Source organism: Mustela putorius, unplaced genomic scaffold (assembly GCF_011764305.1).
Source record: "Mustela putorius furo isolate JIRA1106 unplaced genomic scaffold, ASM1176430v1.1 tig00003834_pilon_pilon_pilon, whole genome shotgun sequence".
NCBI classification, from domain to species: Eukaryota; Metazoa; Chordata; class Mammalia; order Carnivora; family Mustelidae; genus Mustela; species Mustela putorius.
The window spans coordinates 103,326,873-103,348,787 of record NW_025421987.1 but is presented as its reverse complement, the minus strand read 5'-3'; the positions used below and the strand labels follow the sequence as shown (position 1 = coordinate 103,348,787).

General features: G+C 37.1%; 1 protein-coding gene across 8 annotated transcripts in view; it reads right to left on the bottom strand.

The window, feature by feature from the left end:
- The window catches only part of CEP70 (centrosomal protein 70), a 128,642-nt gene that overhangs the window by 56,711 nt on the left and 50,016 nt on the right, over nucleotides 1–21,915 (bottom strand). For all 8 annotated transcript variants that reach the window (XM_045088860.1, XM_045088863.1, XM_004762419.3 and 5 more), the window contains 4 exons: nucleotides 21,266–21,389; nucleotides 20,729–20,909; nucleotides 9,188–9,357; nucleotides 3,053–3,109 (listed from right to left, as the gene is read on the bottom strand). In XM_045088860.1, the coding sequence (XP_044944795.1) occupies nucleotides 3,053–3,109; nucleotides 9,188–9,357; nucleotides 20,729–20,909; nucleotides 21,266–21,389 (532 nt within the window). The remainder of the gene's footprint in view (nucleotides 1–3,052; nucleotides 3,110–9,187; nucleotides 9,358–20,728; nucleotides 20,910–21,265; nucleotides 21,390–21,915) is intronic.

The following is a 21,915-nucleotide window of genomic DNA, read 5'->3' as shown; positions in this document are numbered from 1 at the left end:
CCAAATTCAACAATCCCCAAAATGGACTCAATCCTTCTATCATTTCTAGTCAGAGAGCCCCAGTTTGTACCTCAGAAGCAACTTCTCATACTATATCCCACATGACAGATTTCAAATGATGGCTATGCTAAATCTTCTCTTACTAAAAATCCCAAACTCTCATCATGTATCAAGTCAGCAATCAGCAAGCTGCTGCCTGTGGGCTACATGCAGGCTGTGGATTTTTGTAATTAGATTTTTACAGAATACAGCCCTGCCAATTCATTTACTTATCATCTGTGGCTGGCTTTGTGCTACAAGAGGAAGGCTGAAGAGTTGTGAGACTATACAGCCTAAAATGTCTATAATACTCACTGTCTGGCCCATTACAGAATAGTTTGCAAACACCTAAATCTAGATTAGAATCTACTACAGACATGGCCCAAAGGTTGCAACTGAAATTCAGTTTGGACCATATAATATTTTTGCTTTTTCTTTTTTTAAATTTTAATGACTACAGTTGACAATACAGTGTTATATTAGTTTCAGGTGTATAACACAGTGATTCAGCTTCTCTGTAAATTTATGTTCACAGTGTAGCTACCGTCTATCATCATACACTATTACAATGTCATTGACTATATTCCCTACACCTTCCCTATTATTCACATGACTTACTCATTCCATAACTGGAAATCTCCCCTCCCTCTCTCCCTACCCACTATGGCCATCTCCCACTCCCCTTCTCTCTGACAACCAACAGTTTATTCCCTGTGGACCATACAATATTTTTAAAATCACTAAGTTAATTGTGAATATTAAAAATCTTATTTATAAATCTCGAAAAACAAGCAAATCTAGCCACACTGAATTCACATTCTTACAAGGTATCGACTGGCTAGAATGTGTAATGGACCAGTTCAGACAGATGGTATACAGCTGTCCAATTTGCCACAGTCCTCACCTAGCCTGCTTCACTCACTTTCATTATTTTCTTGATTGTGTAAGCTTAAGTTTGCAACCTCTCAAGCCATTAAATTCTTCATTTTCCTTCTCTTTACTCTTACACACTATGACTATCCGTTTTAGTGTCAAGTTGGCTAGGCTATGGTGCCTAGCTGTTCAAACGCCTGTCTAATTATTGCTATGAGGTATTTTTTAGACATGATTAACATTTAAATCAACAGACTTTAAGTAAAGGAGAACCTCTCCTAATGTGAGTAGGCCTCATGCAATTAAAGGCCTTAAGAACAAACACTGAGACCCACAAAAAGGAACTCTTCCCTGGTTCTCTAGCCTGCAGGCCTACCTCACAATCACATGAACCAATTCCTTTATATTAAATGTTTTCCTCTCTATAGAAATGTATATTCTATTGGTTCTGTTTCTCTTAAGAATGCTGACTAATCTATAACCTAATCACCCAGTTTTTCTGTATTAAAGGAAAAAGTGCCTTCTTCTTTCCAAGGCAAATGATTGCCTTCTCATTCATTTACAGCCTACTTGGTCAAGTATATGAAAGACTGCTCTCTATAGATTACATCTATCTATAACATACCAACAAATCCCCTGAACTCCAGCCAAACTGGTTTAATCACAGTGCCATAAAAACATTCTATACTTTTATATTTATGCACTTTTGCTCAAAATGACTACCTTTTTGCCTTCCTACTTTCTCAAATTTTACTTACCTTTCAAGCTCAAGCAAACCCTCATCTGCTTTGTAAAGGCTTCTCTGTTCATTCCATCCAAACTGTTTGTTCTTGTTCTAAACTCCTACCTATACTGTCTGCAAAATTTTTAATAATTACACTATAATGACATTATGTGTATTAGTGTATTTAATCTATTATTTTTCTTAATTATTAATGTGTTTACATTTTATCTCCCTTACTAAATTGTAAAGTCTTAGAAGGGAAGAACCACATCCAAAGCTTTGTCTTATCTCTATAGAATCTAACACCATGCCTATCATCTAAAAGACAGTTTCATTTGGAATCGGGAGGTCTCTGAAGTTACTTGATAGAATGCTACTTTCTGAACAGAATGAAACAAGGAATTGCTCTATCAATAGTTGTTCTCTTCTTGTCTTCCTTTCTCCCTTTTTCACTTCCTTCTCCCCAACATTCTGACTTTTTGTTGGTTGGTTGGTTGTTTTTTTTTTTGTTTTGTTTTGTTTTGTTTTTAGAGTCCCCAGGGATCAGCAACCGGCACAACTCTGCCACTGGTCCTGCTGTGTTTCTGGAACGTCATTATTCTAGGGGAGAGAATACAAGAATGTACACCTGACAAAAATGGGGAATTTATCTGTATTGTTTATTATGGTATCCTAAGTACCTAAGACAACATGGCATGAGGTAGGTGCTCAAAAATATTTGTTAAAAGAATTATCCCATCTAGGGGCGCCTGGGTGGCTCAGTGGGTTAAAGCATCTGCCTTCGACTAGGTCGTGATCCCAGGGTCCTGGGATCGAGCCCCACATCGGGCTCTCTGCTCGACAGGGAGCCTGCTTCCCTTCCTCTCTCTCTCTGCCTGCCTCTCTGCTTAACTTGTGATCTGTCAAATAAATAAATAAATCTTTAAAAAAAAAAAAAAGAATTATCCCATCTATAAACAATGAAACAAAATAGCTGTTTTAATGACCTGAAAGTAGTTGAGATTATTTGGCCTTAGATATCCCTCAGTTATTTTAGATTAGTCAAAGACCACTATCTTTAATTATGTTGGACTTCGGTAGGCAGCTAGTATAATCCTATGCACTCCATGGATATACTTAGTAACTGTCCAGTAGCTAAATGACAACAGTAGAACAAATTATAATGCTGTGACAAATATTTTAAAATAAATGCAATACATTTTGTTATTAAATATAAATATTTTAAAATAAATGCAACAATACATTTAAACATAAAAATTAAAACAGTCTTCAAAATCGTTACAAAAAAAAAATTCATAGTTATGTATTAGGTAGATTTCCAAAGCATAGTTAAAGTTTCAGAGGACTATAAAAACTTTTGGTGTGATTCATGACTGGGTAATTAACTTTAAAAATTGTAAACAGGATTAGTCTTACCTTTGTTTATGCAATTTCCTTATTTTACATTCATAGTAATCAATTAGGCAAAGCAACCTAGAAAACAGAAGATAAACTAAATTTTTAAAATGTGATATTGGATCATTTACTATACCATTCTCTTTACATAATTTCAAATTACAGCAATAAAGGATAAATGTTATTTAGTAAGTTTATAAAAAAAATTTAAGTGATTTTTGTCAGAAATATTCTACTAAGCCATATATTTTAAAATTTTGATGTATAGATTTTAAAATAATCACTAACATTTTATCAATATATTAAATGAATATCTCCTTTGTCCTAGCAGTTCTATCTCTAGCAACTGCTTCCACAGAAATATTTTCTCAAACTTGTAACTCAAAATGAACAAAGTTGTTCACTGCACCATTATTTACAAGAGTGGAAACCCAGAAACATTCTAAATGTTATTCAATAATTGTAAAGTGAAATAAATAATGACACATCCACTCTCTGGAAATGACACAATAAGAGTAAAGTAAAATAAATAATGACACATCCACTCAAATAATGTACGTAAATTTGTACGTCCTAATAAAAATTATAAGGAAGAAAAGTAATGTTGCATAGCCAAATGTAGAGTATTACTCCATTTTTTTTTTAAGACTTTATGTATTTGACAGAGTAGGTGAGCACAAGCAGGGGGACCTGCCGAGAGAGAGAGAGAAGCAGGTTCCCTGGGGCTCAACGTGGGGCTCGAGCCTAAGGCCCTGGGATCCCGACCCAAGCCAAAGGCAGTTGCTTAACCAACTGAGCCACCCAGGTGCCTCTCCACTTTTGTTTTGAAAAGAAATAATTGTATGTGAAGTTGTATTTGTATTGAATAAAAACTCTGTGAGTTCCTAACTGGGGAACAGTAACATAACCTAAGGGAAAATCTTAGTTGTCACATTGACTGGTTGGGGAGGGTGCAAGATGTTAAAAATTTGTCAAAAAACTGACACAATGAACCATCCCACCCAAAATGCCAATGGCACTCCTGTTTTTAAACACTAGGAAAGATACAAACCAAACTATTAAAAGTGATTATCTCTGGAATATGGAAATCAGGAGGGGTAAGCAGATATATTTTACTTAACACACTTTTGTATTGTTTGAACTTTTATAAACAGGTACTGTTTTGTAATTTTAAAAAATCCTCAAAGGAAAAAATAACACTATGTTTTCATATATTATTCTTTTTTTTTTTTTAAGATTTTATTTATTTATTTGACAGACAGAGATCACAAGTAGGCAGAGAGGCAGGCAGAGAGAGCAGGAAGCAGGCTCCCTGCTGAGCAAAGAGCCCTATGCGGAGCTCTCAGAGGAACCTGAGATCATGACCTGAGCCAAAGGCAGAGGCTTTAATCCACTGAGCCACCCAGGCGCCCCACATGTTATTCTTCTTAAAGCAAGATTTTATACTATTTCCCCATCTTGGGAAACTTAATTATTTTTTTCAGAGCTAATTCAACCAATTGTGCTTTAAATATATCAACTTTCTGGATTATTCTTTCTTCATCTCAACACATATAAGCTCTCATATTATCCTGTAAAAATGCTTTAATTTCCTTTATATTAAATTAAAATCCTTTAATTTCCTTTATATCCTTCACAAACCCTCCCCCCTTACTCCCCACAGCCTTACACTACCATTTCATCTCTATCTTTTCCTTCACAGCAAACTTCATTCATTCTGTTACTAGATACCTTCAATAAACTTTTAGAGATGACGTAATTGTGTGTCACACTGGGAATTCTGAGCAAGACAGTGAGAAGGCAAACACTGATGAGGAAGCATGTAACACTTCTTATCACCTCCTTCCTGAAATACTTTTGTTCCTTAGTTATCCTGAACGTTAACTTCTCTTCTGCCTACTTTCTTCCCTTATCTGAAATTTTGGAAGTTCTCTGGAGTTTGGCCCTTCTAACTGCTGGCCTGATATCTCTACATGGCTGACAAAGGTGCCTAAGCACATGTCCGTAAATGAATTAATCATCTTCCAACCCTCTTCCCCAAACCTAGCTTAAAATCTGGCTATCTTTGACTTCTGTCCTTCTTTCAGGATCTACAGCCAGTTAGTCTCAACAATTCCTGTCTATCTTTCCAGTAGCTCTCCTTTCTTTTGGCCCTACCTAATGCAGGCCTTTGCAATCTCCAATCTTGGCTATTACAAGTGATTATTAACTTGTCTTTCTGTCTCTGGGTTTTTTTCTTCGATCAGAAATTGCCTGGGTGGGGCTGCCTGGGTGGCTCAGTGGGTTAAGCCTCTGCCTTCAGCTCAGGTCATGATCTCAGGGTCCTGGGATAGAGCCCCCGCATCTGGCTCTCTGCTCAGTGGGGAGACTGCTTACCCCCCTCTCTCTGCCTGCTTCTCTGCCTACTTGTGATCCTCTCTCTCTCTGTCAAATAAATAAATAAAATATTTTTTAAAAGAAAAAGCAAAAGAAATTGCCTGGGTGGCTCAGTGGGTTAGGCCTCTGCCTTCAGCTCGGGTTATGATCTCGGGGTCCTGGGATTGAATCCCAAGTTGGGCTCGCTGCTCAGCGGGGAGACTGCTTCCCACCCCACCCCACCCCGCCTGCCTCTCTGCCTACTTGTGATCTTTCTCTGTGTGTAAAATACATAAATAAAATCTTTAAAAAAAAAAGAAGAAGAAGAAATTCAGTGGCGGGGGGGGGGGGCTGGTATATAGTATATATAGTAAGCAGAACCCAAACTCTTCAGCCTGTAGGTTAAGCCCTTCAAAGTCCCAGCACACCTTTCTTTCCATATCGTCTCCTAAAACACTTACCATCATCATCATTTGCACCCTATGTTCCAAAACTCTTTCACTACTTGGACTATTCTCAAATATATTCAGTTTTCCTGTCACTATATTTCTCTAACTAAAATACCTTTCCCTCACCTCTGCCTATTAAAATTCTATAGTTCCTAATAATCTAGTTTATAAGTTATCTCCTTCATAAAGACTTTTTGGTCATCTCCATATCCCTCAAAGTAAATGAATCTCCCCTTCTGTCATGCCCACTTATTATCCTATTTGCCCCATTATTATAGCACATACCACTATCTGCCTTGTATTTTACTTGCCTCAGTGTGTGTCTATCTACCCAGTTAGACTATCAGATCCATATATGGCAGGAAACATGGTTTTACTCAACCGTGTATGTTTTATATTGTTCTTCCCAGTGCCTTTGTAACTTTTAACAATAGCTGCAGTGGTTACAACTCATGTATTTCTAATAATGTTAATTCACAATTTTTAAGTTCTGTTCTCAAACTGAAAATTAGCTATATTAAAAGTCAAATAGAGAGGGGCGCCTGGGTGGCTCAGTGGGTTAAGGCCTCTGCCTTCGGCTCAGGTCATGATCCCGGGATCCTGGTATTGAGCCCTGCATTGGGCTCTCTGCTCGGGGAGCCTGCTCCCCGCCCCCCACCCCACTCTGCCTGCCTCTCTGCCTACTTGTGATCTCCCTCTGTCAAATAAATAAATAAACTCTAAAAAAAAAAAATCAAATAGAGAATCTCTAGGTCATCAGACGAATTCACACCTAAATTAGCTTGACTTCATATGGTACATAAGTTCTCTCAATGCTTCTCTTTTACGGACTGTCTGACTCACTCAGATTGGCTGGTTTTTATACTTGTTTTCATTCCCCTTCCTCCATCTCTCTTACTCTCTTATTTATCCCACTGTAACTGTCTCTCCTTTTTCTTCTTTTTGTTCTTCTTTACTCTTATATTTTCCCCTCTGCTTCTCTCTTTTTGAAATTTATTCACATCTATCTCTATTTTTATGGTATTTTAATTGTAATTTTTAGATTTTTGTCCTTGTTCTTTCCTTCAAAAAGATGAAAATTGGGGGCGCCTGGGTGGCTCAGTGGGTTAAGCCGCTGCCTTCGGCTCAGGTCATGATCTCAGGGTCCTGGGATCGAGTCCCGCATCGGGCTCTCTGCTCAGCAGGGAGCCTGCTTCCCTTTCTCTCTCTCTCTGCCTGCCTCTCTATCTATTTGTGATCTCTCTCTGTCAAATAAATAAATAAAATCTTAAAAAAAAAAAAAAAAGATGAAAATTGGGGTGCCTGGGTGGCTCAGTGAGTTGGGCCTCTGCCTTCGGCTCAGGTCACAGTCTCAGGGTCCTGGGATCGAGCCCCCCCTTGGGCTCTCTGCTCAGCAGGAGCCTGCTTCCTTTCCTCTCTCTCTCTACCTGCCTCTCTGCCTAGTTGTGATCTCTGACAAATAAATAAACAAAATCTTTAAAAAAAAAAAAAAGATGAAAATTACATGTATGTATTCTTTCTTAAATAATTATCAAAATCTATAATCTTGTTTTTAGTTTCTATGAGACCTCATTTATTTTTATAACAAAACAGAAATACCTAGTTAGTAAAGATCCCCACTCCTACTATGTAAATACTTAGTTAGAATGTAATTAGCTTATACTATTAAGTGAAAAAAACATGGTGCTACTTTTTATACAAAAAGGGAAAATATGAATATAATATCCATACTGCTTGTATTTGATAAAAATAAAACTAAACATTTAAAATTACCTGTAATGGAAGGTATGGAATAGACCCAAGGGGACAGAAATTAAAACACAACTTTTCTGAATATAAATAATTAGTTTTGACTTTGGAATTGTATCAATGTCTTACATACTCAAAAGTAAATGGAAAATAAAAAAGCAATCCCTAAATATTGAAAACAAATCGAAACCAACTTAACTGAACATTAATTTGGTGACACAAACATACAAAGGAATATTTCAAGATATTTTAGAAAACTGTATCTGCATTCTAGAAAATACTATTAATGTCAAAGATAATTGCAAAGAGATTTAAATTTCATAAAGTAGACTTATTGTTAGCAGTAATTCTGGTCAACTATTTTTATATGTTATATAATAAAGCAAATAAATAGTTACAGGATATTGTTCTTAGGAGTAAGGATTTCTAGTATAAACAGAAAGTTACAAATGTAGAATCAGAGTTTAAACAAAAATCCTATAATGTTAACTTCAGCTGGAAAAAAATTAATGATTTGTTTCTTCCCAGAAATATACATAATTCCTTGTACTCTTCTAAAAAGTCCTAAATCAATGACAAAACAATAAACATTATATGCATGACAAGCAACCCCAATACCAAACTGTGGTCTCTAAAAACCACTCCTGACTTAAAAAAAAAAATCTAATTAATTAATCTTATATTTAATTTAGTTAATTTTAATTCTAAATGTTTAGTGTTAGCTTTAACAAATATCTGAATTCATCCCCCAAAAGAGCTCTGGGACAGAAAAAGAAAAAGAAAAAAAAGAAAGAAAAAGCACTGTCTAAAAGAAATCTAGTATCAATGAGGTTGGGTCAAAAGTGTATAATACTAGCATGAAGAAGAATACTAGCATGAAGAAGTTCCAGGAGTTAATAACAACATCTGAAAAAAGAGAGGATAGTCACAAACAAACAAAAAATCGTATTGCTTATCACTGGAAATCATAAGGGCATCAACTCCTTACTCCAAAGTGGGAATTAAAATGAAAAAACTAAGCAGTAATTCTACCTTCCCTATAACAAACCACACAATGCAACCAAATAGCCCCTAGTCAATAGGAAAGGTTCTTTTTACAGAATTCCATGAGGGAATGGGGGAAACAAAAGAATTGAAAAATCACCATCTTGCAAAATCATCAGAAGGAACGATGGGGAATTCTATAGTGGAAGGATCAAGGATCAAGGATTTAACCCCCTGAACAATTTTAGCATCCTTAAGAGTAAGTCAACTGGACAATATGTGCCTCCTGACATGTTACAATTAGAAGCCTACATTACCACATATGAAGTATTTTGCCAAAAATATTTTTATCTGAATTTAGTCCTAACTTCCAGTTTAGACACATAGAGGAGACAAAAGAATAAACTAAATGACAAAATAAGGAAGCAAAATATAGCATGAACTTCTCCAGGCCAAATGACAAGTTTCTTCCTTGGAGGAGCATAGAGGTGGGAAAGCAGAGAAGAGGGGGAGGAAGAAGACTCATCCAGTTTATAAGAGATATAACCATTCCCAAGAAAAAAATCTGTTTTAAAAACTGATAATAAATCTACATATCAATTTATGTAGGGAACATTACTGTCGATCCAAGATGGTATGAGGAACTCTTTTGCAGAGATAAGCAAACACTCTGTTTTGAGTGACAATCCGTTCTTCCTCCTCCTTTGTTAATCTATAGATATCCTTTTGCAAAGAAGCGATAGTCTCTTGTTGTTCCATTCGTTTTTTCTTATAGTGTTGACATTTTGCCTGTAAGAAAGTTTTCAAAAAAATATAATTATAATATGTACATCTAGGACATGGTGTCCTAACAATATTGTATAAAAAGCTGTCTTCACAGTTTCTATTGGGATGCTTCAGTTAAGAACTTCAAGAACTGTTTTTATTTTTATTTATTTATTTCTTAATTTTTTATTTTTTATAAACATATATTTTTATCCCCAGGGGTACAGGTCTGTGAATCGCCAGGTTTACACACTTCACAGCACTCACCAAAGCACATACCTTCCCCAATGTCCATAACCCCACCCCCCTTCTCCCAACCCCCTCTCCCCCCAGCAACCCTCAGTTTGTTTTGTGAGATTGAGAGTCACTTATGGTTTGTCTCCCTCCCAATCCCATCTTGTTCCATTGATTCTTCTCCTACCCACTTAAGCCCCCATGTTGCATCACCACTTCCTCATATCAGGGAGATCATAGGATAGTTGTCTTTCTCCACTTGACTTATTTCGCTAAGCATGATATGCTCTAGTTCTATCCATGTTGTCGCAAATGGCAAGATTTCATTTCTTTTGATGGCTGCATAGTATTCCATGGTGTATATATACCACATCTTCTTGATCCATTCAGCTGTTGATGGACATCTAGGTTCTTTCCATAGTTTGGCTATTGTGGACATTGCTGCTATAAACATTCGGGTGCACGTGCCCCTTCGAATCACTACGTTTGTATCTTTAGGGTAAATACCCAGTAGTGCAATTGCTGGGTCATACGGCAGTTCTATTTTCATATTTATTTATTTTTTTAAAGATTTTATTTATTTGACAGACAGAGATCATAAGTAGGCAGAGAGGCAGGCACAGAGAGAGGAGGAAGCAGGCTCCCTGTGTAGCGGGGCCTGATCCCAGGACCCTGAGATCATGACCCGAGCCGAAGGCAGAGGCTTTAACCCACTGAGCCACCCAGGTGCCCCAAGAACTGTTTTTAAATGGGTGCAAGCTCCAAGAACATTAATAAGCCATGAACACAAAAAATACAATGTAAAATAGGAAAAATTAGTTTATAATTAATCACATGCATTCAAGTTTTTATAATAAGTAAAGGAACTCCCTAAAACTGATATAATTTTGTGTATAGGTTTAGATGAAAATAATAATCAAGAAGGGATTTTAAGAATGTTAAAAAGAAACAAGATTAGAAACAAACTAAGGGGGCGCCTGGGTGGCTCAGTGGGTTAAGCCGCTGCCTTCGGCTCAGGTCATGATCTCAGGGTCCTGGGATTGAGTCCCATGTCGGGCTCTCTGCTCAGCGGGGAGCCTGCTTCTCTCTCTCTCTCTGCCTGCCTCTCTGTCTACTTGTGATCTCTCTGTCAAATAAATAAATAAATAAATCTTTTAAAAAAATAAATAAACAAACTAAGGGTTTCAGAGGGGAGAGGGGTTGGGGAATGGGGAAGCCAGATGATGGGTATTAAGAAGGGACCATGTGATGATGAGCACTGGGTATTATATGCAACTAATTAATTGCTGAACAGTACATCAAAAACTAATGATGTACTATATGCTGGCTAATGGAACCTAATTAAAAAAAAAAGAAGTATAACATAAAAGAGAAGAAAAAAGAAATCTGATTTAAAATTCAGATTCTTTTTTTTTTTTTTTAGATTTTATTTATTTATTTGAGAGAGAGAGAGAGACAGCAAGAGAAGAAGAGAAGTAACACAAGCAGGGGGAGTGGGAGAAGGAAAAGGAGACTTCTGGCCAAGCAGGGAGCCCACTGCAGAGCTCAATCCCAGAACCCTGGGATCATGACCTGAGCCGAAGGCAGAGGCTTTAACCCACTGAGCCACCCAGGCGCCCCTAAAATTCAGATTCTTAAGTGATCAATAATTCGGATTTCAGATGGCTTGATCAACTTAGGCAATCATGTAATATGGAAGACAGTAAACTCAGAGTAACTCCCTAATGAGGATTTATTATTAAGAAATAATATATACCCCAAGATTTATAAGGAATAAATTATATATTATATTCTAAATATATATTTACATATAAATTTACATATAACTTTATATTCCTTATATTAATATAAGGAATATAAATCTTGGACACTCTCTGGTCTTCAATGAAATATCACTGGCCTGGTGTTTCCTTTATTCCCTAGCTTCAATCCTTCAATGTCCCTTGAAGGCTCATTATCAAGAGCACCATCGTTGTTGTTGTTGTTGTTGTTGTTTTAAAGATTTTTATTTATTTATTTGACAGAGAGAGATCACAAGTAGGCAGAGAGGCAGGCAGAGAGAGAGGACAGGAAGCAGGCTCCCTGCCAAGCAGAGAGCCCAATGCGGGGCTCGATCCCAGGACCCCGGGATCATGACCTGAGCCAAAGGAGAGGTTTAACCCACTGAGCCACCCAGGCACCCCCATCATTGTTGTTATTGATACACTTTTTATTAAGTTCAGTGAGAAACCCCATCCCCATCCCCATCTAATCTCCATATAACTAAGACATATTATACTAAGTTATACTCCATATAACTAAGACATATTTTTAGAAGAGAATGCCTTGTCTAAGCACATGTTCACCTGCCCATAGTGACAAGTTACTGAGACTTAGATAACCACAAGGGGGAAAGGGGACTCGGCTTCTGATATCATAACAATTCCCAGTAACCAGTGATCATCTGCCTCAGCCCCAACTTGGAAGCCAGGTATTTGCTGTATAGCCAAGTGATGTGGGTCCCTGTTACACCTGTAACTATACATTAGCCATAAAACCAGAATAATTTAGTTTTTCAAGGTTGAAGGAATAAGAGCAATATACAAGAATCAACTGTATCTCTCCTAAATTATTCTATGAAGCCAACATTACCCTGATACCAACCCAGACAACACAATACAAAAGAACCATAAAACAATATCCCTTATAAACTCTAACGCAGATAATCCCTAACAAAATACTAGCAAACCAAATCCAGCAGCATATTAAAAGGACTGTACACCAGGACCAAGTGAGATTTATTCTTGGAATGCAAGAATGACTCAACATATGAAAAACAGGGGTGCCTGGGTGGTTCAGATGGTTAAACATTTGCCTCTGGCTCAAGTCATGATTTCTAGGTCCTGGGATCAATCCTCATGTCGGGCTCCCAGCTCAGCTGGAGTCTGCTTCTCCCTCTCCTTCTCCCCCTGTTCATTCTCTCTTTCAAATGAATAAATAAAATCTTTTTTTAAAAAAACTAAGAAAAATCTGTGTAGTACACATTAACAAAATGAAGAAAAAGCACATGATCATCTCAATTGATACAGAAAAAGCATGTGACAACATCCAATACCTTTCATGAAAAAATGCTCAACAAACTAGGAATAAAAGGAAACAATCTAAACATAATAAAAGCCATTTACAAACACAGTGAACCTCATACTCAGTAGAGAAAGACTGAAAGCTTTTTCTCTAAGATCACAAACAAGGTAAAGATGCTTGCACTTGCTATTCCACATAGTACTGAAGTCCTAGTCAGACTGATCAGCCAAGAAAAAGAACTAAAAAGCATCCATTTCGGAAGGAAGTAAAATTATGTTTGCAGATGATATGGTCTTATATGCAGAAAATCTAAAATGTCCACAAACAAAAAACAAAGCAAAATTAAAAACGAAAACAAAAAACATCAACCAAAAAAGTGTGAGAACTAATGAATGAATTCAGCAAAGTAGCAGTATATGAAGCCAACACAGAAAAATGAATTGCATTTCTATACACTAACAATGAACAATCCAAAAGGGAAATTAAGAAAACAATTCCAGGGATGCCTGGGTGGCTCAAGCAGTTAAATGTCCAACTCTTGATTTCAGCTCAGGTCATGACCTCAGGGTTATGGGATCAAACCCCATGTTGGGCTCCATGCTTAACAAAAGTCTGCTTGAGATTCTCTCTCTCCCTCAGCCCCTACCCCCTTCACTCTCTCTCTCTCTCTCAAAATAAGTAAATAAATATTTTCTTAATTGCATTTACAAAGCATCAAAAAGAATAAAATAGAAATAAACCAAGAAGTCAAGAGACTTATACACTGAAAATTATAAAAGGCTGCTGAAGGAAAGTAAGTAAGTCATAAATGAATGGAAAGACTCTCTGTTCACAGGCAGGAAGACTTAATATTGTTAAGAGGTCAATATTACCCAAAGTGATCTACAGATTCAATGAGACTCCTACCAAAATCCTAATGACTTTTTTTTGCGGACACAGAAAAATCTGTCCTAAAAACAATCTTGAAAAGGAACAAAGTTAAAGCTCTCACACTTCTGATTTCAAAGCTTACGACAGAACTACAGTAATCAAAACAGTGTGATACTGAAATAGACAGATGTATATACTAATGGAGTAGAATAGAGAGCCCCAAAATAATCCTGTGGATATATGATCACACTATTTTCATCAAGGATACGAAGACCATTCAATAGGAAAAGAACAGGCTTTGTTCAACAAATAATGTTGGAAAACCGGGTATCTACATGCAAAAGAATTAAGGTGGACCCTTATCTAACACCATATTACAAAAAATTAATTTAAAATAGATCAAAGAGGGGCGCCTGGGTGGCTCAGCGGGTTAAGCCTCTGCCTTCAGCTCAGGTCATGATCCCAGGGTCCTGGGATCGAGCCCCACATCGGGCTCTCTGCTCCATGGGGAGCCTGCTTCCTCCTCTTTCTCTCTGCCTGCTTCTCTCCTTACTTGTGATTTCTGTCTGTCAAATAAATAAATAAAATCTTTAAAAAAATAAAATAAAATGGATCAAAGATCTAAATATATGAAATAAAACTTGAAAACTCTTAGAAGAAAGCAGAAGACAACAGCTTCAGGACACTGGATTTAGCAATCATTTCTTGGATAGGACAAAAAAAGCATAAGCAAGAGAAAAAAAATAGACAAACTGGACTTCATCCAAATTTAAAACATTTGTGCATTAAAGGACACAATCAACAGAGTAAAAGGACAACCCACGGTAAGAGAGAAACTATTTTCAAATAATATATATGATAAGGGGTCAATATCCAGAATAAAGAACTCTGAAACAAAATCCAATTGAAAAAATCCAATTGAAAAACAAGGAAAGGGGGGTGCCTGGGTGGCTCAGTGGGTTAAAGCCTCTGCCTTCGGCTCGAGTCATGATCTCAGGGTCCTGGGATCGAGCCCCACATTGGGCTCTCTGCTCAGCAGGGAGCCTGCTTCCTCCCTCTCTCTGCCTGCCTCTCTGCCTGCTTGTGATCTCTGTCTGTCAAATAAATAAATAAATAATTCTTTAAAAACAAACAAACAAACAAGGAAAGGACTTGCATAGACATTTCTCTAAAGAACATACACAAATGACCAATAAGCACCTGAAAAGAATGCTCAACATCACTATCAGAAAGATGCAAATCAAAACCAGAATGAGGGGTGCCTGGGCGGCTCAGTGGGTTAAAGCCTCTGCCTCCGGTTCAGGTCATGATTCCAGGGTCCTGGGATTGGGCCCTGCATCTGGCTCTCAGCTCAGCAGGGAACCTGCTTCCTCCTCTCTCTTTGCCTGCCTCTCTGCCTACCTGTGATCTCCGTCTGTCAAATAAATAAATAAATAAATGAAATCTTCAAAAAAAAACCACACCAGAATGAAATAACTCTTCACACCCATTAGGACTATTACTATTGAAAACACAACAAAATAAAAAATAACAAGTGTTGGTAAGGATGTGGAGAAACTGAAACTTTAGTACATTGCTAGTGGAAATGTCAAATGGTGCAGCAACTCCAGAGAATATACTGCAGTTCCTCAAAAAAAAAATTAAACATAAAATTACCATATGACCAACAAATTCCACTTCGGATATACCAAAAGAACTGAAACCAGGGACTTGAATAGCCATTTGTATACATATGTTCATAGCAGTTCTATTCACAATAGCCAAAGGTGAAAACAATCTAAGCGTCTATTGATGGATGAATGGATAAACGAGATGTGGCATATGTACACAAAATAATGTTATTTGGCTTTAAAAAGAAAGGAAATTCCAACACATGCTACAACATGGATAAATATTGAAGACATTTTGCTAAAATGAAATAAGTCAGTCACAGGAGGACAAATATTGTATGATTCCACTTATATGAGACAAGGTATCTACAATAGTCAAATAACAAGACAGAAAGTAGAATGGTAGTTGCCAAGAGTTGCAGAGAGCAAAGAATGAAGAATTACTGTTTAAAGAGGATGGAGTTTCAGTTTGGGAAGATGAAAAAAGTTCTGTTGATGGATGGTAAGGACAGATGCACAACATGAAAGCACTTAATGCCACTGAAGAGTATACTTTTAAATGGTAAAGTTTATGTTAAGTATAATTTACAATAGAAAAAGGGGGAAATTCAATTTCTCTGTATATACTAGCAATGAACAGTAAGAAATTAAACAAAATTAAAGTATCTGGCTTCAGGTGAAAGAGCGTGTGACTCTTGATCTAGGGGTCATGAGTTTGAACCCCACAGTGAGTGTAGCAATTAATTAAAAATAAAATCTTTGGGGCACCTGAGTGGCTCAGTGGATTAAGCCACTGCCTTCAGCTCAGGTCATGATTTCAGGGTCCTGGGATCGAGCCCCACATTAGGCTCTCTGCTCCATGGGGAGCCTGCTTCCCCCTCTCTCTCTGCCTGCCTCTCTGCCTACTTGTGATCTCTCTGTCAAATAAATAAATAAAATCTTAAAAAAAAAAATCTTTAGGGTGCCTGGGTGGCTCAGTCAGTTAAGTGTCTACCTTCAGCTCAGGTCATGACCCCAGGATCCAGGTTCCGAATCCTGCATCCGGCTCCCAGTTACTGGGGAGTCTGCTTCTCCCTCGACCCCTCCCCACTGCTCATGATCTCTGTCTCAAATAAAATCTTTTAAAAATTAACTAACTAAAATAAACTAAAAATCTTTAGAGGCACCTAAGTGGTTCTGTCAGTTAAGCATCTGCCTTCAGCTCAAGTCATGATCCCAAGGTCCTGGGATTAAGCCCCATTTGGGGTCCCTGCGGGGGAGTCTGCCTCTCCCTATCCCTCTGCCACTCCCCTTGCTTGTGCTCTCTCGCTCTCCCTCTCTCTCAAATAAATATTTGAAAAAAATCTTAAAAAATTAAATAGAAAGTACAATCATTTACAATACTATTAAAATACTGAATACTTAAGAGATAAATCTGTTAAAGCATGTGAAAGACCAGCGTACTCCAAATTACAAAACACTACTAGGAGGAGGCACCTGGGTGGCTCAGTCTGTTAAGCATCTGACTCTTGATCTCAGCCCAAGTCTTGATCTCAGGGTCCTAAGGTTAAACCTTGTGTAAGGCTTAAAACAACAACAATAAAACTAACAAACAAAAACCATTGCTGAGAGAAATTAAAGGCCTAAACAAATAGAAATATCATGCTCATGGATCACAACATTCAATATTGTTAAAATGCCATTCTCCCAAATGGGTCTATGTACTCAATAAAATCCCAGCAGGCTTTTTTTGTAGAAATCAACAAGCTAATTAGAAAATTCACACAGAAATGTAAAAGACCTAAAATAGCCAAAACAACATTGACAAAGAAAAATGTAAAAGACTTACAGTGCCTGCTTACAAGGTTAACAGTAATCAAAACAGTGTGGTACTTCCATAAAGACAGATACATTTATCAGTGAAACAGAACCGCGTACAGAAATAGACCCACACATACAAAAACTGATTTTCACCGAAAGTACAAAGCAATCTGGTAGAGAAAGAATACTCTTTTTAACAAATGGTGATAGGACAACTGGATACTGTGAGCCTGGGCTAGGCACCACTTTTTTAGATACAAACCAAAACCATGATCTATTAAAAAAAAACTGATAGACTGAACTTTATCAAATTTAAGAACTTAAGCTCCTTGAAGAATACTGAAAAACTGAAGACAAGTCACACGCAGTTTCTTAAAAAGTTAAATATATATTTATCATACATTCAGCAATTACAGCCTTAGGTATCTACTGAGGAGAAATGAAAGCATATGTTCACAGAAAGAGTAGAACACAGATGTTAATAAGTTTTATATGTAATAGTCAAAAACTGGAAACAACTCAAAAGTACACTAAGAGGTAAATATACTATGGTATATCAATACAATGGAATACTTACCAGTAATAAGACAGTATTAACCAACGATACATCCAGCAATATGAATGAATCTTGAAATAATTATGCTGAGTGAAAGAGGACTAGATACTGATTTTGACAGAGTAGGCAGTTAGCTAGATAAGAGCTGGAGGCAAGGATGGTGGTGAGCAATAGCTGCCCACCTCCCAGGGCTATCAGATCAAGAATAGCAGGCGCAGAGCATGTGTTCTCCTTTCCAGCCTGTGTCCTACAATAACCTACATCATCTTCCTTATATTTACACTGTGGTTTCGACTCCTCCCTTCCCATGGGGAAAGATGGCCATGACAGTTCTGGCCAGAACGTTGTGAGACCAAGAACTCCCCCTCTCTACCAGCAGGAGTCCCTTAGATGACTGGAAACAACCTCAGAGACCACTGTAGCGATGCAAACATAAAAAGAAAAGACACCCCTAACTCCAGTGTAGTCGCCATCTCTGGGCCTGCCCACTCACCCATCTTGAGAGTGTACTGCCCTTAATAAACTGCTTTGTACTTGATACTTTCCTCTTTTATTGGAGTGTGGATTCTCATATAAATCTTTCACGGGGAATTTAAGAACCAAGACCTCCATTCACACAATACAGAATCTCCTACCAGTAACAATAGCCTGTGCCAAATAAATTGTCCTTTTCCTTCCCGTATCTCTCTTTCCTCCCTACTTTTAGTACTTATGAGACAGTCATATATTCTGAATGTCTTGCTGACTTTAAAAAGTTTTAGGTCTATTTTTTCATTTGGCCCCAAGAAACATTGTCTTATGGTTTGGTGTATTATTTCAGAAAGCTAATCTGAATAGAATGCTAATAATACCAAAAGTCATTTATGACACATGGGACTACTTGATGGAAAAATACAAGTCCTCCCTTACCAATGAACCTTCAAGTATCAGTTCTTTGCAGTGCCTGTCACACTGGTAAATTCATACATCTTATGTTTCAATAATTTAACTTTGTAATTATTTATATATCAACCTCCTTGAAGAGACAAATAGATATCTTCCTAGAAAAATAGCACTTGTATCCTCCACCTCAACTCCCTCTGTCAACCAAGGACCCAGCACCTTTACAGCTCCTGATGGCTGCCTTCTCATATCAATAAGTTGATGTGTTAAATGGTCTTGGATTTCCATATGCCCTCTATCTAAGAGAAAGGTCAAAATAAAATTCATATATAAATATTTCCAAAATATTTCCACCCTCCTTTAGATAGACTTTATAATTGTATAATGTTCCACTGATGAGGAAAACTACCTAACAAAGCCAACCTAAAAACACAGTATTTTAATGGTTGAGGATTTTGTTTACTGATAAGTAATAAAAACAGATTTGGCTGTCTTTTCTAGAGTTATGATCAACAGCAGCAGCTCTAGCACTGTGTACCCCAAGCTGGCAGCCTAAATGAGGGTAGAACAGCAACTGCCTCTGTCCTCATACTAGCACTCCCTGTGGTCTCTGACTGATTCTCTCTGACCCTGGGACGTGATATTACTCATCTGATCCTTTCAATGTTGCCAGCATAAACTGAACAGACATCTAGACCTGGTCTGATGACTACTGGTTCCTTTTAGGTAGCCTAACTCCCTGTGTGCTAGGTAAATACACTTTTGTGCCAACAAAACAGCTTTAAGGATTTGATGTTCATTAAGATATAATATTTTTAAGGATCTGTAATAACTCATACAACTAAACATTCGTTATCACTACAAAACATTTATTTTCTTCTAATTATAACAAATTCCCATGTCGTAAAATAAGTTTTTTAAAATTAGAAAACAAAGCATTCAGTGTTACCATATTGATATTTATATAAAAAGAAAAGTAGCCAAACAACTTATAATTACAAAGGATATTCCATAAAAATGTTATGTAAATTTAATTCAATAACCCAAATATTTGAGCATTGACTATTGATAATAAAACAGGCTCTCTTAGCCTAAACAAGATAGACAAAAATATTTGCCTTCATGGAGCTTACATTCTAACAAGGGAGATACATAAACAAAACTAATAAATGATATAGTATGTTAGGATGTTGGATGATGGTAAGAACTATAGGTAAAATTTAAATCGGGGAAGGCACGATGATGTGTGGGGGATGGAACTGGTAATGGTAAGTAAAGTACTCAAGAAAGCAATCCCTGAGAGATGGTGACATCCAAGAAAGGAGAGAACAAGTCATGCAGTTAAGTAGGAAAAAGCATGCAGTGCAAAGGAAAAAGAAAGAACAAAATGTACAAAGGCCCTGAGATGAGAATTCTGTTCAAGGGAAATATTCAAGGATGAGCAAGAACATGAGGCAACTGGGTGGCTTAGTGGGTTAAGTGACAGACTCTTGATTTCAGCTCAGGTCATAATCTCAAGGTTGTGAGATTGAGCCCTGCATTGGGCTCCATGCCGAGCATGGAGCATGGAGCCTGCTTAAGATTCACTCCCCGACCCCTCTCACAACTGCTCACACCCATGCACACATGCGCTCTCTCTTTAAAAAAAAAAAAGAGCAAGAATGTCAGTGTGACTGGAGTAGAATAAGCAAGGAGTAAACTAGATGAAATTAGAAGGTAACAGGAAGCCAAATCATGTAGGACGTTAGAGGCCATGGTAAGACTTTTTGATTTTTATCTAAAGAGGAAGGAAAGACACTAGAGGTTTCTGAGCTACTATGTTTTCAGCTTAGCAAAAAAGGCAAGGATGGAAACAGGGAGACCAACACATAGGTAGGAGAGAAATGAAGGTGACCTGGACTGGAGTGAAGACAAAAAAAATAAGTTTGGGCAAGAAATTCAGGAACTCCATTTTACATGTAAAGTTCAGGATACCCATTAGACATTCAGTAGAAATATTAAATAGGTGCAAGTTATCAATCTGGAATTAGGGAAGATGCCTGGACTACAGATTAAAAATTATGAATGAATTTATGTTATGCATGAGACTGAATATCATCAAGAGAGTCAGAATATATAAGAAAGAGAAAAGTCTAAGGAGTACTGGGGAATCCCAGTACTAGCTGGATAGGAAGATAAGAACCAGCAAAGGAATTAAAGAATGACCAGTGGGGTTAGAGGAAAACCAGAAGAGAGGATATTCTGGAAACAAAGAATTTTAAGAAGGCAACACTGATAGGTCAATAAGATAAAGACGACTGAATTAAGCAACACAGAAGTCACCTGTGACCTTAATAAGTTGCTTTAGTACTATCATCTATGAAAACACTTAAATCAATACCTGTAACGCTCTACACTCCTTTTGAAGGTCTTCTATTATATTCTGTTGCTGGCAAACCCTATTTAGGGATTCATCCTCCAGTTCATCAATTTTGGACTTCACACTCTCCATAATTTGTTCCAAGTCATTAGCTCGTTGTTCATGATCGGCTGCTCGGCTTTGTTCTAACTGAAGTTCATTTCTAATAACAGACACACAAATGCTTCCCTTAATAATAAAAATAAATCACATCAACAAACACACCCATCTAACAACATTGAATTTCTAAAATTTCTTTGCATTCTTAAAATTTCCATCATATAGCACAAAACAACAGGAGAAATATAGGGCACCATTACATATCTAACCTAAGCTATTACTATAAGATTTACCTAGTAAAAATATTTTTAAACTTAATATTTAATTAAAATAGAAAAAATTTTTTAATTTTTTAAAATTAAGATAAAAAAATCAAAAATTATTTTCAAGGCAATTATTCTAGAATGCATACTCCTTATACAAAAGCAATTCAAAAGAGAATTCTTTCTATTTTCTTACTTAAGCTGCTGATTAGTTTCTATGAGTTCCTGGATCATGTTCTGTTGGCGTGCTGTTTCTTCCACCAATGTTTTCAAATTCTGCCTCATCCTTTGTGATGACTGTTTGTCAAAAACGATGAGATCTATATTTTTGGAATATAACACAGATGGTAAAAATAAAAGGCAAAAAATATTTAAGATTTAAAAGCTTTAATGAAATCTTGCCATTTACAACATGGATGGAACTAGAGGGTATTAGGCTAAGCAAAGTAAGTCAATCAGAGAAAGACAATTCATATGACCTCTCTGATGTGAGGAATTTGAGAGGCAGGGCAGAGGTTCATAGGGGAAGGGAGGGAAAAATTAAACAAGATGGGACCAAGGAGGAAGACAAACCACTAGAGACTCTTAAACTCGGGAAACAAACTGAGGGTTACTGGGGAATGGAGGAGAGGGATAGGGTGGCTGGGTGATGGACACTAGGGAGGGTTTGTGCTATGGTGAGCACTGTGAATTGTGTCAGACTGATGAATCACAGACCTGTACCCCTGGGGCAAATACTACATTATATGTTAATTTAAAAAAAGAAAAGATAAAAAGTTTTAAAAGGAAAAAGAGATTTTTTACCATAATGAGAAAGAATAGGCTCTAGTGAGAATAGGAATATCA